This window comes from Akanthomyces muscarius, assembly GCF_028009165.1.
Source record: "Akanthomyces muscarius strain Ve6 chromosome Unknown contig_16, whole genome shotgun sequence".
NCBI classification, from domain to species: Eukaryota; Fungi; Ascomycota; class Sordariomycetes; order Hypocreales; family Cordycipitaceae; genus Akanthomyces; species Akanthomyces muscarius.
Window position 1 is genome coordinate 668195 of NW_026611617.1, and position 15887 is coordinate 684081.

At 56.8% G+C, this 15887-nt stretch overlaps 9 protein-coding genes across 11 annotated transcripts; 4 read left to right on the plus strand and 5 right to left on the minus strand.

Moving 5' to 3' along the window:
• Nucleotides 1–73: 73 nt before the first annotated feature.
• On the minus strand, nucleotides 74–1440 carry LMH87_008259 (uncharacterized protein; the record flags this gene model as incomplete). Its single annotated transcript, XM_056196308.1, has 4 exons — nucleotides 74–745; nucleotides 799–890; nucleotides 943–1156; nucleotides 1216–1440. 4 exons carry the CDS (start codon nucleotides 1438–1440, stop codon nucleotides 74–76), a joined length of 1203 nt encoding a protein of 400 aa, XP_056057353.1.
• A 579-nt stretch (nucleotides 1441–2019) lies between these two features.
• LMH87_008260 (uncharacterized protein) lies at nucleotides 2020–3043 on the minus strand (the record flags this gene model as incomplete). Its single annotated transcript, XM_056196319.1, has 3 exons — nucleotides 2020–2485; nucleotides 2536–2849; nucleotides 2897–3043. The coding sequence occupies 3 exons, from the start codon at nucleotides 3041–3043 to the stop codon at nucleotides 2020–2022; spliced, it is 927 nt and encodes a 308-aa protein (XP_056057354.1).
• A 388-nt stretch (nucleotides 3044–3431) lies between these two features.
• On the plus strand, nucleotides 3432–6022 carry LMH87_008261 (uncharacterized protein; the record flags this gene model as incomplete). The annotated part of the gene is made up of 4 exons (XM_056196330.1): nucleotides 3432–3536; nucleotides 3631–4660; nucleotides 4708–5098; nucleotides 5143–6022. 4 exons carry the CDS (start codon nucleotides 3432–3434, stop codon nucleotides 6020–6022), a joined length of 2406 nt encoding a protein of 801 aa, XP_056057355.1.
• A 325-nt stretch (nucleotides 6023–6347) lies between these two features.
• On the plus strand, nucleotides 6348–7649 carry LMH87_008262 (uncharacterized protein; the record flags this gene model as incomplete). Its single annotated transcript, XM_056196343.1, has 1 exon — nucleotides 6348–7649. The coding sequence occupies one exon, from the start codon at nucleotides 6348–6350 to the stop codon at nucleotides 7647–7649; it is 1302 nt and encodes a 433-aa protein (XP_056057356.1).
• Nucleotides 7650–8316: 667 nt separating this feature from the next.
• Nucleotides 8317–10025, plus strand: LMH87_008263 (uncharacterized protein; the record flags this gene model as incomplete). Its single annotated transcript, XM_056196354.1, has 2 exons — nucleotides 8317–8597; nucleotides 8654–10025. 2 exons carry the CDS (start codon nucleotides 8317–8319, stop codon nucleotides 10023–10025), a joined length of 1653 nt encoding a protein of 550 aa, XP_056057357.1.
• A 64-nt stretch (nucleotides 10026–10089) lies between these two features.
• Nucleotides 10090–10769, minus strand: LMH87_008264 (uncharacterized protein; the record flags this gene model as incomplete). Its single annotated transcript, XM_056196365.1, has 2 exons — nucleotides 10090–10598; nucleotides 10664–10769. The coding sequence occupies 2 exons, from the start codon at nucleotides 10767–10769 to the stop codon at nucleotides 10090–10092; spliced, it is 615 nt and encodes a 204-aa protein (XP_056057358.1).
• Nucleotides 10770–10893: 124 nt separating this feature from the next.
• LMH87_008265 (uncharacterized protein) lies at nucleotides 10894–12425 on the minus strand (the record flags this gene model as incomplete). Its single annotated transcript, XM_056196376.1, has 2 exons — nucleotides 10894–12315; nucleotides 12366–12425. 2 exons carry the CDS (start codon nucleotides 12423–12425, stop codon nucleotides 10894–10896), a joined length of 1482 nt encoding a protein of 493 aa, XP_056057359.1.
• Nucleotides 12426–13013: 588 nt separating this feature from the next.
• LMH87_008266 (uncharacterized protein) lies at nucleotides 13014–13902 on the plus strand (the record flags this gene model as incomplete). Its single annotated transcript, XM_056196387.1, has 3 exons — nucleotides 13014–13231; nucleotides 13282–13634; nucleotides 13682–13902. The coding sequence occupies 3 exons, from the start codon at nucleotides 13014–13016 to the stop codon at nucleotides 13900–13902; spliced, it is 792 nt and encodes a 263-aa protein (XP_056057360.1).
• An 86-nt stretch (nucleotides 13903–13988) lies between these two features.
• On the minus strand, nucleotides 13989–15512 carry LMH87_008267 (uncharacterized protein; the record flags this gene model as incomplete). 3 transcript variants are annotated; one of them, XM_056196399.1, is made up of 1 exon in its annotated part: nucleotides 13989–15512. In XM_056196399.1, one exon carries the CDS (start codon nucleotides 15510–15512, stop codon nucleotides 13989–13991), a length of 1524 nt encoding a protein of 507 aa, XP_056057363.1. The 3 variants fall into 3 exon arrangements, with proteins under 3 accessions (XP_056057363.1, XP_056057362.1, XP_056057361.1); XM_056196398.1 differs by having other exon boundaries at nucleotides 13989–14885; XM_056196400.1 differs by having other exon boundaries at nucleotides 13989–14585.
• Between the last annotated feature and the right edge of the window lie 375 nt (nucleotides 15513–15887).

The window sequence follows — 15887 nt, forward strand, 5'->3', positions numbered from 1 at the left end:
ATGCATTCACGATGCTCCAGGTGTTTCCAAACCAGCAATAAACCACTATAATTCGTATTTTATCGTATAAATGTCAATCCTCGGCACGAAGCAGGCTCGTCTCCTCATCCGGGATCCGGGCAGGCTTCTTTTCCACATCCGGCGTCTTCTTCTGCACGCCCACCCAGATCGCCGCGCCAACAATCAGTAAGCTTCCGATGAAGCTCTCCACCGGCGGCGTGGTGCCCCAGACGACCTTTTCAATGACGAGCGCCGTCACGAGCTGCGTGTAAATCATGTTGGTCGCGCGGCCCGCACGCTCCCGCTGCAGGCCCTCTGTGAGGAGCACCTGCAGCAGGAAGCCGGAGAGGCCGATGGACAGGAGGAGCAGCCACTGGGGGGTGCTCTGCGGCGTCTGGAAGCCAATGTCCGGGTGGAGCAGCAGGACGGCGCAGGAGAAGACGGTGGAGGCGACGGCAAAGTAGTTTACGCTGACGAGCGAGTGGACGCGCGTGCCGATGACGCGGATCGTGGCGTAGGCGGTGGCGGCGGCAAAGGAGCCGAGCACGGCGAGGACGACGGCAAAGGAGCGCTCGGCGGGCGTGGCGGGCACGGGCTTGAAGATGCCGTCGAGGGCGTGAACGGCGGTGTCGTTGTGCGGATGGTGGAAGGGGAGGTGCGAGAAGAGGAAGCTGGGGCGGGCGATGAAGAGCACGCCGGTGAGGGCAATGATTCCCGCGATGCCTTCGACAATGGTGAATGGTTCCTGCGTGAAGCGTCAGTTTTTGCAGTTGGAGCGGGGATGGGGTGAGTTCGTACCCGCAAGGCGACCCAGCAGACAAAGCTCGTCAGCGTGGGCACGAGAAACGTTATGACGGTCGAGTCTGCAATGTCCAAGAATGAAAGCGAGTCTTTATCACGTCAGCATCGAGATGGCACCGTGAGGGCGGGGTGTCGGCTTACAGTACAGCCCAAAGAGACCAATCGTGCCCGCCGCGCCGCGCAGCACCAGCAGGCCCCGGACGCCCGGCGGGCCGAGCGGGAAGTCGGGCACCTTTTTGTACCACATGTACGCGGAGCCAATGCCGGCTGTGACGGTCATGCGGACAAAGATGATTTGCAGCGCGTGGAACTTGGTGTCGAAGCCGGTCTCCAGCAGCCGCGTCGTCATGGCCATCTGTGCCGGTCAGCGAGTGTTGGTACATGGGTGCTGTGGTGAGAGGGAGGCTTTCTTACAATGGAAGCAAATATTTGGGCGAGAAAGACGAAAAAGAGGCCAATGTTGTTCTGGTAAAAGGCCTTGGTGCGGCTCCAGAACGTGGTGCTTTGCTCGTCGGCGGCATCGGATCCCTGGGGAGCTTGCGAGGCGTTGCCGTTGATGTTATCATCAGTCTGCGACGCTGAGCTTCCAGCCGGCCGGGCGGCAGCATCGGGCGTCGTCTTGACCGCTCCGTAGGCCATAGCGAATGAGATGCTATTCACGGGTCGTGGACAAAAAGTTTTCCAAAGATCGGGCCGGAGGGTGATGTCTCTGTCCGGTATGTTGAAGCGGGGAAAGCCGTAGAAACCGATAATCAGTCTATCCGGATTCAGAACTACCCTACTTTCGCAAGGTGAATGAAAGTTGGCGGGTTTGTGGAGGAATGAAGTCGGACTGAGAGGTTCTCGGCGGCTGTGTTCGGGGAAACGGCGCTAACTCACCGATCCACTCGGTGGCGATGCGGGATCAGCTATATAACTGGCTGCTGCATTGTCATCTGCCATCTTCCAAGGTCTTTTTCATTCTTATTCCGAAAACTTCTCTTCAGCAAGCTTGTGCACAGTATGAGCGAATTAATATAGTACGCAGTCTGATCGTGCGGTGCCTGCTAAGTGAACGTGCTATTTACACTAGTCCAACACAGCGGAATCGGTGGTACTGCTAAAAAGAAGGTTGTAAAATGTGTGTCCATCTACCCGCCTTGTATTCCCGCTTGATAAAATCCGTACACTATACATGAAAGCTGCATTATATAAACGCTGCACTTTATAAACGCTGCATCATAGATGGACGCCGGTCATGATACCGACTACCTGCTCATACACCGTAAAGACAATGCCACCGCTCAGTATCAGCCGCCCTAGGCGCATGGTACTACCGCTCCAAAAGCCACGAATCCCACGCTGGTTGAGAATATGCCGAAACGCCTCGCCAGTCGAGGCGCCGTCGACACCCTGGGCGACGGTCTTGATCGAGTCAAACGGCTGCGTGGCATAGACGGTGACAACCCCCGCAACGGCACCCGAGACAAAAGTGGCGGCGGTATTTTGCGGAACGTTGTGCTTTTTGCAAAGCTCTTTTATCATGTTGTAGGTGCCCATGCGAACGGCAGAGGTGGCAGACTGCTTCACCGTCGTCGAGGCGAGACCGCGGTACAGCTCGCCGACACCCTTCTCACGCACCATGAGGGAGACAGCATGGGTGCCACCCTTGAAGCGACGGCGACCGCTCTTGGCGTCATCGATGCTGCAAAAGTCAGTGGTGCGCCCGGGCGGTCGAGGACGGATACGACGTACAGCGCAATCTTGATACGCTCCGTTGGTGTGACGGCGACGATGCTCTCCACAGCACCGGCCACCATGCCAGCCAGGACGCCGCGGCTGGCGGACAAGCGGCCATGGTCGTCCACAAGCATGTTTTTAATGTAGTCAAATGATAGAAAGCGAACGCCGGCTTTGAAAGTGGTGCCCAGGACGAGTGTCGAGCAGCCCGTGTAGATGGAGCGGATGCCATCCTGGCGAGCCGTCTGAATGATGACAGAAAACGGGTTCGTGGAACTGGACTTAAACGCCTGCAGCTGAGCTCTCGTCTTTGCAAACTCAAACGGATACTGCAACGCGGTTAGAGGGTGGGCAGCGAGAATCGGCAGCTACTCACGGTGACTGTAGCCTCGACGCCGCCAGCAATACCTCCCGAGATGAGGGAAACCAAGGGCGTCGGCTGGATCTTGGTTGTGGGCTTGGCGGCAGCCTCTCGAGCTTCAGATGGACTTGCAAGAAGGCTACCAGCCTGAGCGAGAGACATGGCGATTGTGCGGCGGAGTCTGCGTGGCTGCAGAGGAGAACACCGGGCGCATGTTGTGCCCTTCGACCGCGAGACTCAAACTATATGGCATGATTGCTGTTTGATGATTGCGAGCTCTTCAAAAATATTGCAGCGGCATGTTTCCGTCGAAACTCGCGCCAACGCCACCGTACCCAGAGTGAGTTGGTGATGTGGGTCTGGCCGTCTCCCGCGGATAGCATCCAGTACGGCAGTTGACCCGGCACACTTCCCGTCCGAGTTCCATGAACAACTCATCAGAAGTGGCCGTCTCTGCTGTTCCATCAAGACATCTCAATTATGTGAGGCGTAACATACTACCCGCTGCAGCACAGCCAAAACATATCCACCTGCCAGCATTCTAGGCAACATGTCGGAAGAACAGATGGTGCCGCGGGCATCTGGCCGCACCACAATCTCTGGCCGTCCACGGAGACGAGCAGTCGAGGCCTGTACCTTTTGTCGCAGACGCAAGGTGAGACCGACTCGGCCATGGGTGCGCAAGGATTGCCTCCGCGGGAGGCCTGACCTTATCACCGATACTGACAACCAATCCTATACCACATCAGATCAAGTGCAATAATGAACAGCCAATCTGTGCTAATTGCAAAATCTACGAGCAAGTTTGCATTTACGTCCCGTTGCACCCGTCGGCCGAACCCAAGGGAGCTACTGCCGCTGCCACCTCCTCTCACTCCACGCGGTCCAAAGCTCGTCCCCGGCGAACCGTCAAGACAAGGCCGTCAGCTAGTCGTGAGACGCCTACGCCACCACCGCGCGAAAGGCTGTCAACCGAGAGAAGCGGCCACGATGACGCCGATGATACCGGCGCCGTCCCCGTGGAACAAATGGGCCAGAGGCGGGTCGATGGCGACTCGAGTGAGGGCCTTCCCCAGCCCGGCCGGGGTGCGAGTGTCTCACGCGTCACCGTCGCCTCCAACAATGTGTCCAGCTACCACGGCCATACCAGCACCCTGTATGAGGAGCAAGCACCAGAACGCGAAGCTCGTCCGCGTGTTCCCGATGACTGGGTCGAAAAGGGCCTGGTCGCCGAGGCCGCGCGCCAACGCCAGCTCGAGGAGTTCAACTTTCACACCGGGAGGCTCGATTTTGACGATGTAGACCCTGACCTGGGCATGCACCTCCTGAACCTGCACTGGAATCGTCAGCACCACTCATTCAATATTACGTACCGGCCAGCCTTTATGCGGGACATGGCATGCAGCGGGCCCTACTTCTCCAAGTTGTTGCTAAATGCGCTGTACTTTGGCGCGTCGAAATTCTCCCCGCGTCTCGACGTTAGAAGAGACCCGAGGGACGTCCGTACTGCCGGATGGAAGTATAGAGAGCGTGTCCGTAAGCTTTTGGGGACTGCACTGGACCGGAGCGACATTACAACAATCCAGGCACTGCTCATCATGTCCAACTCGCTGTTTGCTTTGGGCGATGAGCGAAGTGCTGCGTGGCTATATGCGGGGCTGGCTATCCGCATGATCATTGACCTGGGCATGCACGTAGATGTGGAGGACCGGAGAAGCACACGAAGGTTTACCGACGAGGACTTGGAAATTCGGAGGCGCGTCTTTTGGTCTGCATTCAGTAGGTACAATCCCTGGGAGCATATGTCACGGTTCTAATTTCCGCAGTCGTAGACAAGATTCAGAGTCTCTACCAAGGACGGCCCATAACGTTAAAGGAGTCAGATACGCTCGTACCTATCAAGTTTCTCGACACGTACGAAGAGTTCGAGTACTGGAGGCCTATGGCATTCAGCCTACAGAGTATCGAGTACCCGGGAACGCCAGCTTACAGTGTATCGACATTTACCGCGCTATGCCGCTTGTCTGTCGTGATGGGTGATATTCTAAGCGGCGTCTATGCTGAGCGGACGTTTGACAAATCCCCCAATGAGCTCTCAAAGCTTCTCGAGAACCTCGACAGCAAGCTGAAAGCGTGGAAGTCGTCACTACCAAAGCACCTGGAGATGGACCCAGAGGATGTCCTAAAGGCAACGCCACCACACGTGTTTAGTCTCAAGTACGTCAACCCAGGCAACGTCAAGGCAAGACTAATTCGAGAAGTGCCATGTACAACGTTCTGCGCATCCTGCTCCACCGCCCTTTTGTTGCAGACGGCCATCTTTATGGCAACTTGCGAGATATTTCAGTCAAGTCCTTCATGACCTGTGTTTCCGCTGCAGACCACATTGTCATGCTATTACGCGCCTATGACTGCGCGTTTGCAGTTGCGCGGGCACCGTACCTGATATCGTACGCTTGCTATGTTGCGGCCACGATTCACGTGCGCATTGCTGCCAAGAGAACTGCCGACTCAGAGGCATACAACAGCCTCGCGACGTGCCTTGCCATATTCAACCGCAACCAGGAGACGAACAAGGCCATTCAACGAGCACAGCACATCATCCAGGGCCTCATGAAGCGTCTCGGCGTGCCAGAGCCAAGTCCAGAGATGATTTCGGGCTGGAGCGGGAAGCAAGACCTGGCCGCGCGCGGAATGTCAGGACCCCTCCTCCCGGACATGTCACGGGTAAGCAGCCAGAGGGTTGACAGCCGGCCGCGCAATCCAGAGACTTCCGAACTCCAGCACCCAGCAGCCCCGCCTACTCAGCTTCGGGGCTTTGCACACGGTGTGTTCGAAGGTGCGGTTTCCCCGACCGTAGGGTGGTCAGACATTGATGGCATCATCCAGAGCTTTGTCCGGGCTCCAGAGGCCATACCCCACGGAATGGACCTTGCGTACCAGTTTTCTGGAAATGCCGCGGATGCCCAAGATGGCGTGTCACATATGCAGGGCGGTCCTAGTCTCAACTCCGGGGTTTACGGCCTGGCGAGCAGAGACAAGGAGATGCCGTGGCCGGCCGACATGGTGTATGGAGCAGCGTCGACGGATGATTTGCTGTTTGGCCTGAATGGTGCCGCACTCGACAGCTTTCAATTCTAGCGGCTACAAGTCACAAATGCTACTCGTCTGGTGAATTCGTGAATTTGGTAGCCGTCGGCGGGTTGGTGGCGGGTCGGTGGCGTCAACCACTCCACACCATTGATTCCCGTGAGCTCCCGTGGGAAGAGGGTGCGTATCGCGGGTGCGCGGCATACCCCGTCGAAAATATTACAATTTCATGGCTTCGTGCCGGGAAAATGACAACAGAACCCAGTCACCGGGCATCCGAGATGACCTATCCACGAGCCCTAGTGCCAATGCTACAAAACACGCAGAGGTATCCGACACCTTAGCATCCTGATGGCTGTTCAATAATACACAAGGAATGACCTCTCGGCTCACGACTCTCACCGGCCTGTTGGAGCAAGTTCCAATCTTCAAACGCACGCCTATATACACCCCGTCCATTGTACTCAATACGAGAGCCATGGCTCCCCGGCGTGTCCTACACTCTATGCCTTCTGTGCTGATGCGCGCCGGTACCTCCAAGGGTCTCTTTATCCATCGCGCGAACCTTCCGGAATCCCAATCCGACTGGGCTCAGGCCATTGTCGCGGCAATGGGATCCTGCTACGCCGACCCCAAGCAGATTGATGGTCTCGGTGGTGGGTCGAGCGTCACGTCCAAGGTTGCTGTCATTGCTCCCTCGGCTCATTCCGAGATTGACATTGACTACACGTTTGTTCAGGTGGCTGTTGGCGAGGAAAAGATTGATCTGTCTGGGAACTGCGGCAACATGGTGTCTGGCGTCGGCCCATTTGCGGTGCAGGAGAATCTCGTCTGCGCCGAAGCCGGAGCCCGGACTATAGACGTCCGCATTCTCAATACAAACACAAACAGAGTCATAGTCGAGACGATTGAGCTTGACGAGGATGGACGGGTGGTGGAGGATGGCGAGTGTCACATCCCAGGCGTGGCCGCCCCCGGTGCCCCGATCAAGGTCGCCTTTGTCGAGCCCGCAGGCAGCATGACGGGCGAAATGTTCCCCACCGGCCGGCTCTCCGAAGAGATTGAGGTCAGCGCGGTCGAAGGCCTCGAGAGTTTCAAGGCAGAGGTGACAATCGTCGACTGCGCAAACCCATTTGTCCTGATTGATGTGAGCTCGCTCCCCGGTGTTGTGGCGCAAAATGCGGAATTACAAGCTCAGGTCGTCGAAGCCATCCGCTGCGAGTCTGCCGTACGCATGGGTCTCGCCCACACCGTCGAGGAAGCATCAAACACAAGGGGGACCCCCAAAGCGGCTATATTGATGTCTTCCCACACGTCCAAGTCGGACCTCAAGGTCAGAGCATACAGCATGGGCAAGCCGCACCCCAGTCTACAGCTCACTGGTGGTGTCTGCCTCGCCGCCGCCGCGTGTATTGAGCACACTGTCCCGTACCGTCTACGGATGGCATCGGCGCGCGGTCTTGCCACTGTGCCGTTCACCCCTAGCCCGGTGACAGATTCCGGGTTTATGCTGGCAACCTCGGAAAAGGAGGACACGGTCCGCCTCGAGCACAGCCGAGGAGTGATGACAATGGACGTGAGGAAGAGCCTGACGAAGAACGGCGTCAGTATTGAGCAGGTCAGCGGCGTCCGTACGGCGAGGAGACTTTTTGAAGGCAATGTCCTGTATTACGCATAGATCACAACCATCGATTTTGCAATAAACCTCACATAGACAAAGTCATGGCTCAAGACTCTTCTGCAAGCTCATCATTCCTGGATCACTCTATACATCTACACAGCAGTTATTGACATGATATAATCTTGCAACGAAATGGATCAAGCCTGCTTGCAATTGTCCACGTATCCTTTGCATACCCATCACAGACCAATTCCTCACAGTATCCATCGCCATCATTGGTCATGCTGAGCTCCGTCATCACCTTCAAAAGTCCGTGGAACCAAAATGGCCGGCACGCCTTTTGCCACACAGCTGAAGCGGCCGCTATTGATTGTCTACCCGTATGCCGCTCGGAGGTGTCCGGCCATTTTCGACCTCCCTTGTTCGGCAGTGCCTCCCACGATGTTGGCTCACTCCCGCGGGAAGACCATGCCAATTTTGTGGCTTGGTGGCTGTGGTCCTGGGCTCCATTCAACCCCATGGGGTAGTCTTGTCTAGAACCAGGCTGCCCTATCCGGTCCAGGCAGAACACGGGGAATAAACCACTCTGTACAACGTCGGTGCTTGTGTCTCAAACTATAAGACCAATGGATCCAGCAGCACCGACATGACCTGTTTCCAACTTGCGCCCTACTCTCTTGATTGCCTGTGACTATACATACACTCGTGGACCATACACTGCATCATGGCCGGGGGCTTTGTCAAGAAGCCCGTCAACATCTTCAGGCTCAGCCACCTCGGCGAGCCCAGGGGCGTCTTCAACTGGCGGCTATGGTTCGCCGTCTTCTCCTTTGGCCTCATGGGCGCCGCGCGCGGCATCGACGAGGGCCTCATCTCGGGCGCGTTCCAGTCGAAAGACTTTCAGCGCTACATTCACTTTGACCAGTACTCCACCGTCGAAAAGGCCAACATCAAGGCCAACGTGTCGGCCATGGTCCAGATTGGCTGTGTTGGCGGCGCACTCATGTAAGTGGATATCTGGCACCCTGGGTCCTTGTGCCTCACTGACCTCTGCCATGCAGCGCCTTTTTAATCTGTGATAAAATCGGCCGCATTTGGGCGACGCGGCAGCTCTGCGTCGTGTGGATCGTCGGCATCGCCATCTTCATGGCCAACGGCGGCAGCCTCGGCGCCGTCTACGCGGGCCGCTTCATCGCGGGCCTGGGCGTCGGGCAGACGGCCGTGGTGGGACCCGTGTACCTCGCCGAGATTGCGCCCGCGCCCGTCCGCGGCCTCTGCACCTGCGTCTTCTCCGGCTTCGTCTACCTTGGCATCGTGCTGGCGTACTTTGCCAACTACGGCTGCGCCGTCCACGTGGGCGACGCGACGCACGCCCGCTGGCTGGTGCCGACCAGCGTCCACATCCTCTTTGCCAGCCTGATCCTCATCCTCAGTCTCTTCCAGCACGAGTCTCCACGCTTCTTAGTGAAGATGGGGAAATATGAGGAGGCCATTGTGGTCATGGCGCGGCTTCGGCAGCAGCCCGCAGAATCGGACTATGTCCGTCGCGAGATATCCGCCATTCAGCTGGCGCACGAGCATGAGCTCGAAGAAGTCAGCTCGTCCTGGCTCGGCACCTGCAGGGAACTTTTCCTGAACGGCAGCAATCTCTACCGTCTGTACCTTGCCAGCATGGTCCAGGTCCTCGCCCAGTGGTCTGGTGCCGGCTCTATCACCCTCTACGCCCCCGAACTGTTCAAGATTCTCGGCATTCACGGGTCCGAGACTGGCCTGCTCGTGACTTGCCTCTTTGGCATCGTCAAGCTCATATCCGCCATTGTATGCGCCCTGTTCCTCGTCGAAGTCATTGGTCGCAAGCGTGCGCTTGTCGGGGGCATCGCTCTCCAAGCCATTGCCATGATATACATTGCTGCCTTTCTCACCGCGCAGCCTAATCCGCACAGCTCTTCATCGGCTGCGCGCGGGGCGTCGGCCATGATTTTTATTTCTGGAATTGGTTGGGCGTTGGGCTGGAACACAATGTCCTACATCCTCACGGCCGAGCTGTTTCCCCTGCGTGTCCGCGCCTTTGCAACGTCATTTGCCATGACACTCCATTTTCTCTGTCAGTACGGCAGTACCCGGGCTACTCCAAACATGCTGTTGCCTCCATCCGAGGGCGGCATTAACCCAAACAACACCTTTTGGTGCTATGCGGCCATTCTTGTTGCAGGTGGCATCTGGGTTGTCTTGTCTGTACCTGAAACCGCGGGGCGCTCCCTAGAAAGTATGGATAGGCTGTTCGACCTACCCTGGTACAAGATCGGCCTTTACGGTACCCAGGATGCTGCGATGAAAGATATCGCCTACGACGAAAAGGTTGGCGTTGCTGGAGAGACCGAGGGGAGGGCCACGCACATAGAGGACAAATCCACACGCGCTATATCCGCTTAATGTGGTATGTCTAGTTGAATAAGAGCAATTACTGTGTGTCGGACCCGTGCTGCAACGAACCTTTTTATATGCTTTCAGTGCTGTCAGTGCTTGTGGCCTCTTCCCTCGCTTTAAACATGTACAGCACTGCATTCCCATCTGCCTCCACATAGCTCAAGTCGACAAACCCCATGCGCTGGTACATGCCGATCGCGACCTCGTTCTCTTCGCGCGCGTATATCGACACCAGGCACGATTTGCCCTCCATTTCGGCCGCCGCAAACGAAAAGGCGAGCGCCTTCTCAAACACGGCCTTGGCGATGCCCTGGCGCCGCGCGTCCGGCGCCGTGTACACGCCGTTGACGGCCCAGTGCAGCAGCGTCGCCGAGTCCTTGTCGCGCTCCTCGGGGACCAGCCCGGCGGCCATGGCCAGCAGCGACGAGGGCTGGCCGCCGCGGATAAGGGTCAGAGAGGAAACAACCCGCCGCTCGTGGGTGAGGACGGCGACAAAGGTCGTGGCTATGGGTCGTGAAACGCGCTGTCGCCAGAAATCATCGTCTTTGGCTACTTCTTTCTCGTACGTGGATCCAAAGACTGAATTTTACGATTAGATCAGCAACGGTGATCGCGATAGGTTGCAAGGGTAGCTAGCAACTCACACTGCGGATCTGTCTGTAGTGCCTGTAGTCGAAACGGCTTGTACTTGTTCAGAAAGAATTCCACACCAGCCTCGTCGGGCTTTATCTGCTCAATCGTGTATTCCATGCTGATTTGCTACGGCCTTTCTTCTTGACGAGCTGCGAGAATTCGCGAGATTGCCGTGTGTGACAACTGCGAGGCTGTGAGTCAGCGGGGCTAGCGGCTTCGTCTTAGCTGGTCATGCGACGCCTCACGCCGTGATGGCATAACTGCCCAACATGATATACACATCCCAGACCGGCACCTTTACGCTCTGCTTCAACGCATCGGCCGTCCTCTGGGCCATGGCTAGCCCACCGACATCCGCCACCAAACCAAGCACATTCTGCGCCCACTCGGCCAGGCGCGCGTCGCGAGATGCCTGCACGGCTAGATACATCGGGAAGAAAATTGTGTAGCTGCCCAGCTGCTTCATGGGCGAGTCCAAGTCCCACGACAGGCCGCCCTGGTTGTTGCGCAACACCAAGTATTGAGCGAGGCTGTCGCAGATGGCAAGGGCCCTTATTCCAATCGATTTTCGTATGGAGGCGGCGAGAGTGGTGTCTTTGCCTGCGGAATACCGCTCAATCATCAAGAGCAGATTGAGCTGAGCTGTGCGAATGGCGTTGCGGACCTGCGTAAAGTACAAGCTCTCGTAGACGTCATAGGACCCCGCCACGGTCAACTGCTGGCCCAGAGCATCGTCGCCGACAGAGACACGAGTGGGATACCAGCACGGGGGCAAGACGTTCTCCATCGCGACCGTCGACTGGTAAAAGTCCAAAGCCCGCGTCAGTATCTGGTTCAGACACGATATTTTGCCCGTTTGCACGTCCGACGTGAAATTAATGATCCGCTGATTCAACGTTGTCAGCGCCCACTTGGGGTCCTCTTCGACTTTAAAATACCGGCTTAGGTCAATCCGCAGGCGCTCCATCTCATCTGGTATCCGCATGCCGGAGATGGCACAGCTGATGACGAGCGTGGTGCACAGTCGCTGCGTCAGGCGGCGGCCGACGTACGTCTGCAAGTTACCCTCGCCTCGCGCGCGTATCAGCGAAATGGCGCCATTTATGTGCTTCATCCGGGAGGCTGCCGATGCGAGCTTGCGACTGACGAGCTTCTCATAGAGGTCGAGCAGCAGTATCGACTGCAGCGTGTCGTCCGCCAAAGAGGCCGCGGGGTCGGCAAGCGCCGCGTTGACGAGGTGCAGCGCGGCCACGTAGCGCTCAGTCGCAAGCTTGATGATTTCTGCAGGCGGCGAAAACCGGCGGAGGGCGAAAAAAGCCAGGCTGGCGGCGTCGACGCTCGCGACTAGATGGTCTGGTGGATTCGCGGTTTGGTACAGGATGCCGAGAGCATCGTAGCTCCTCGCGAGACCAAAGACGAAATTTGCAAAGAAATCCTGCTTGGCGAACACATCCCAACCGAGATGTACAGTTTGAAGGAGGGCGTTATTCTCGAGCTTGACCTTTCGGTAGGATACGGGTTGGGCATGGCGCTGCACAGACTGGACCTTGTGCTTGACCGATTGCGTCTGGTCGCGAAAGCGCAGCTCTTCTTGTGTGCGGTAACCGATACAGGCAATTCCAGCCCGAGAACACTGTCCGCAGCCATCGGGGCGGAGATCACACTAAAACGATGGTTAAATGAGTCGCAGCTTGGGGCGGATGCTTGGCGTACGCGTAGCTTGCGCTTCCTACATGGTAGGCAGTCGCGGGAAGGGCGTCCGCGGTTGACCATCTGGCCTAGCTCAATCTGGTAGCTGTTCTTGATGAGAGGAGGAAGCTTGGCGCATCATGGCCGTGGAACATGACGAATTGTCGACGCACCATTTTGATACGGAGTTAGGATGCGCCAAACATTGTCCAGGTCCGAGGCAGTGGAGATTCAAGGCATGGGCCGCTAGAGCTAGTCAGGTTAGCGTTCCGGAGTCGGTGGAGAATTCACGGGCGGTTCGGCAGATTACAGGGCCTTTGCCCGCTGTCATCACTGAATCTGGCCCAGCTGGGTTAGCGATCCGGAGCTCCACTGCGGCCGTTCCACGACGCTGAGCCGGGTCTTGATGCAATGACATTGAGCATCTCAGGCGGTACATTTCAAAGCCGGATTTAACGTTAAGTTCCATCTAGCTCGAGGACGCGTGTGCGTCGCTGAATCGGCGCCTTATGAGGTGCATGATGCTGGGTGCTGCATGGCCATTATATAAAGGTCCTCGACCACAGACAACGGCGTTCAACACCGCACCATCAACATTCGGTCTCATCTACAATTTCACAATTAGTTTTGATTTACATTCTTTTACTATATTTAAGCTACAACACCCTCAAAATGAGCTTCTCTTACAAGAATGTTCTCCTTGTTGGCGCCACCTCTGGCATCGGCGCCGGCCTCGCCGACAAGTTTGTCCAGGAGGGCGCCAAAGTCATCGCAGTTGGCCGTCGTCAGGACAGACTCGACGCCTTCGTCCAGAAGCACGGTGCTGCCAAGGCCAGCGCCATTAGATACGACGTTACCGACAGAGACGGCCTCGACGCTTTTGTCCAACGGCAAGACCCCAGGAAGCTCACCATTTGCTCGTACTAACAAAGAGCGACAGAGTTGTAAAAGAAAATCCCCACCTGGACTGTGTTTTGCTCAACTCAGGCATGCAGAGCATGGTTCGTCTCTCCAATCCCGCCGAGGTTGACCTCGATGCGTTCCACCACGAAATCAACACCAACTTTACCTCCGTCGTCAACCTGGCCCTCAAGTTCAGCGCCGTGCTCCTCAAGAAGCAGACGCCCACCGCGCTGATTGTGACCGGCACGCACCTGTCCATTGTGCCGTCGGTGACCATGCCCGCCTACTCGTGCTCCAAGGCGGCGCTCCATGCCTTTATGGACTGCCTCCGCCGCCAGAACCAGGGCAAGAGCTGCAAGTTTATCGAAATCAATGCCCCGGCTGTTCAAAGTAAGCTACACGCTCATCTGCTTGATTAGTTGCTGACCAGATCGCAGCCGAACTCCACGATTACATGGGCGACCACGGCCGCTCTCTTGGCATGCCGCTGGCCGACTTTGTCGACCAAGTCTACCCGCAGCTGCAGAGATCAGAAGAGCACACTTCCGTTGGCATCCCGCTTGGTCTCTCTGAAGAAGACTACAAGAGCTTTGTCGGAACCAGGCAAAGAATGTTTGACCAGCTCTCTGACCTCGTTATGGCACGCATGCCGCTTTGATCAGTCATGTGTAGCATTAAGCAGATCGGTTGAATACATTTTCTTATCTATATACATTATTCATACTTCGTGACCATTTGTAGCACCTATGCAAGCCCAAACTCCTCCCGCACAGCCTTGCCTAGACGTTCAATGCCAGGCGCCAGCTCCGGCTCTGTAGCGGCAGCAAATGTGACACGCAGAGCAGCCTGGCTGACCTGCGTGGGATCGGCGAGGAACCAGCTCCCCCGGCTAATCAAGACACCATTGTCCCTGGATTTTTCATACAGTGCGCCCTCAACTTCCATCTGAAATTCCTTGGTCGGCTCGCCGCCAGGCGCCTTGGGGTGCTTGGTCACGTCCACACTGATCCAGACAAACATGCCCGAATCAGGCACCTTCCACGTGCAGACGTCCTTGGGCACGTGCTTCTCGCAGGCCTCCAGCATCATGCTGAGACGGTTGGTGTAGACGTGCGACAGGTGCGCCAGCCATCGGACGAAGCCGGTGTGGCCCCAGGTCTGGTCGAGGAGCTTGTACATCATGACCTGCGAGGGCCCGCTGGGCGACATGACGCTGACTTCCGAGTAGGCCTCGAATAGGTCGACAATCTGGGTGCAGGCCGTCAGCCAACCGAGGCGCAGACCTGGCGACAGAATCTTGGAGGTGGAGTCTAGACGGATTACACGACCCGACACGTCCATGGAGAGGTATGACGGAGGCAGTCTGTTGACGTAATCTTGGAGGGCTTCTTTGCTACCAATCTCTTGCTTGGAGGACTCTCCCAGCTGCAGGAAAAAGTAGGGGTCGTCTTCCACAATGATGAGGTCGTGCTTCTCGGCCACCTTGTAAATCTCCTTGCGTCGCTCGACGCTCTGCGTCACACTGGTTGGGTTTTGGCCGGTAGGGATCGTGTACAAAACGTACGGCTTGTGGGCCTTGGAGGCATCCCAGTTCTCCAGCGTGATGTCCAGCTCCTTTGCGTCCAGGCCAAATTCGTCCATGCCAATGGGCACCGTGTTGATTCTTTGCGCGCGAGCTCCGACAATGGTGCCCGTGTACGAGTACTTTTCCACCAGGATATTGTCGCCGGGATTGCACAAGATGCGAAACACCATTTCGAGACCAGACGTGGTTCCGCAGGTCAAGCTCGTCTTCCAGTCCTCGTACGGCGGGTTGTGCATCATCTCGACGTGCTCCGTGATGAAGCGCACCGACTGCGGCGACCCGGCGGGGAAGCCATAGTTTAGCGCTGCCGCCAAGTTGTACGCGCTGTCGCCCTTGGAGCAAGTAATGGCGGTTGTGGGCTTGTTCTCCTTGGCCGAAGCATCGTCAACCACATTGACCGTGAGAGACTCGTATGGGTAAAACTGCGGCGACGGACGTGCCGTGCCCAGGGTAATCATGTCCATATTCTTGCCACGGTTGGCCGTTTTGAGAGGCGACGATCCCTGCGAACGGCTGTCGATGCTGAGGCGGTGATCCCACTGCCTGGCCTTGGCTTTGCCCTGTCCGGCATTCTTTGACTTGAAAAACGCTGATGTGGTGTAGGCGGCGCTGTCTGTGGGAAGAGGGTCTGCCTGAGCGCGCAGCGTCTCAAACTGGGCGATTTGTTCCGCGAGCGACGCCATTTTGAAGATGAACTGAATGTGCTTCAAAGTGTCTAGCAAGATTGCAAGGTTTATTTACTAAAGGCAATTCAGAATCTCCGCAATTGAGTGCTGTGATACTTATACGCTGGGTCGAACCGGCGTAGTGAATGCAAGCCGGAGTAGTCGGCGTAGCTGGTAGGCGGCCATTATCGGCACAGTTGACAGTCCAGGTAGCGCAAGGCGCGCCCTCCAACAAACGCTGTACAGTAGCGTCTAGCGCTGTGCGCGGGGTGCACCCCGCCATTAAGCAGACCCCCACCACGTTGGACTACGCCGAAGCCGGTCCTACAAGCTCAGGTGCGGAGTAGCCGGCGATTATATAGTCAGTACATTATCTCAATAATTCATCTAGAA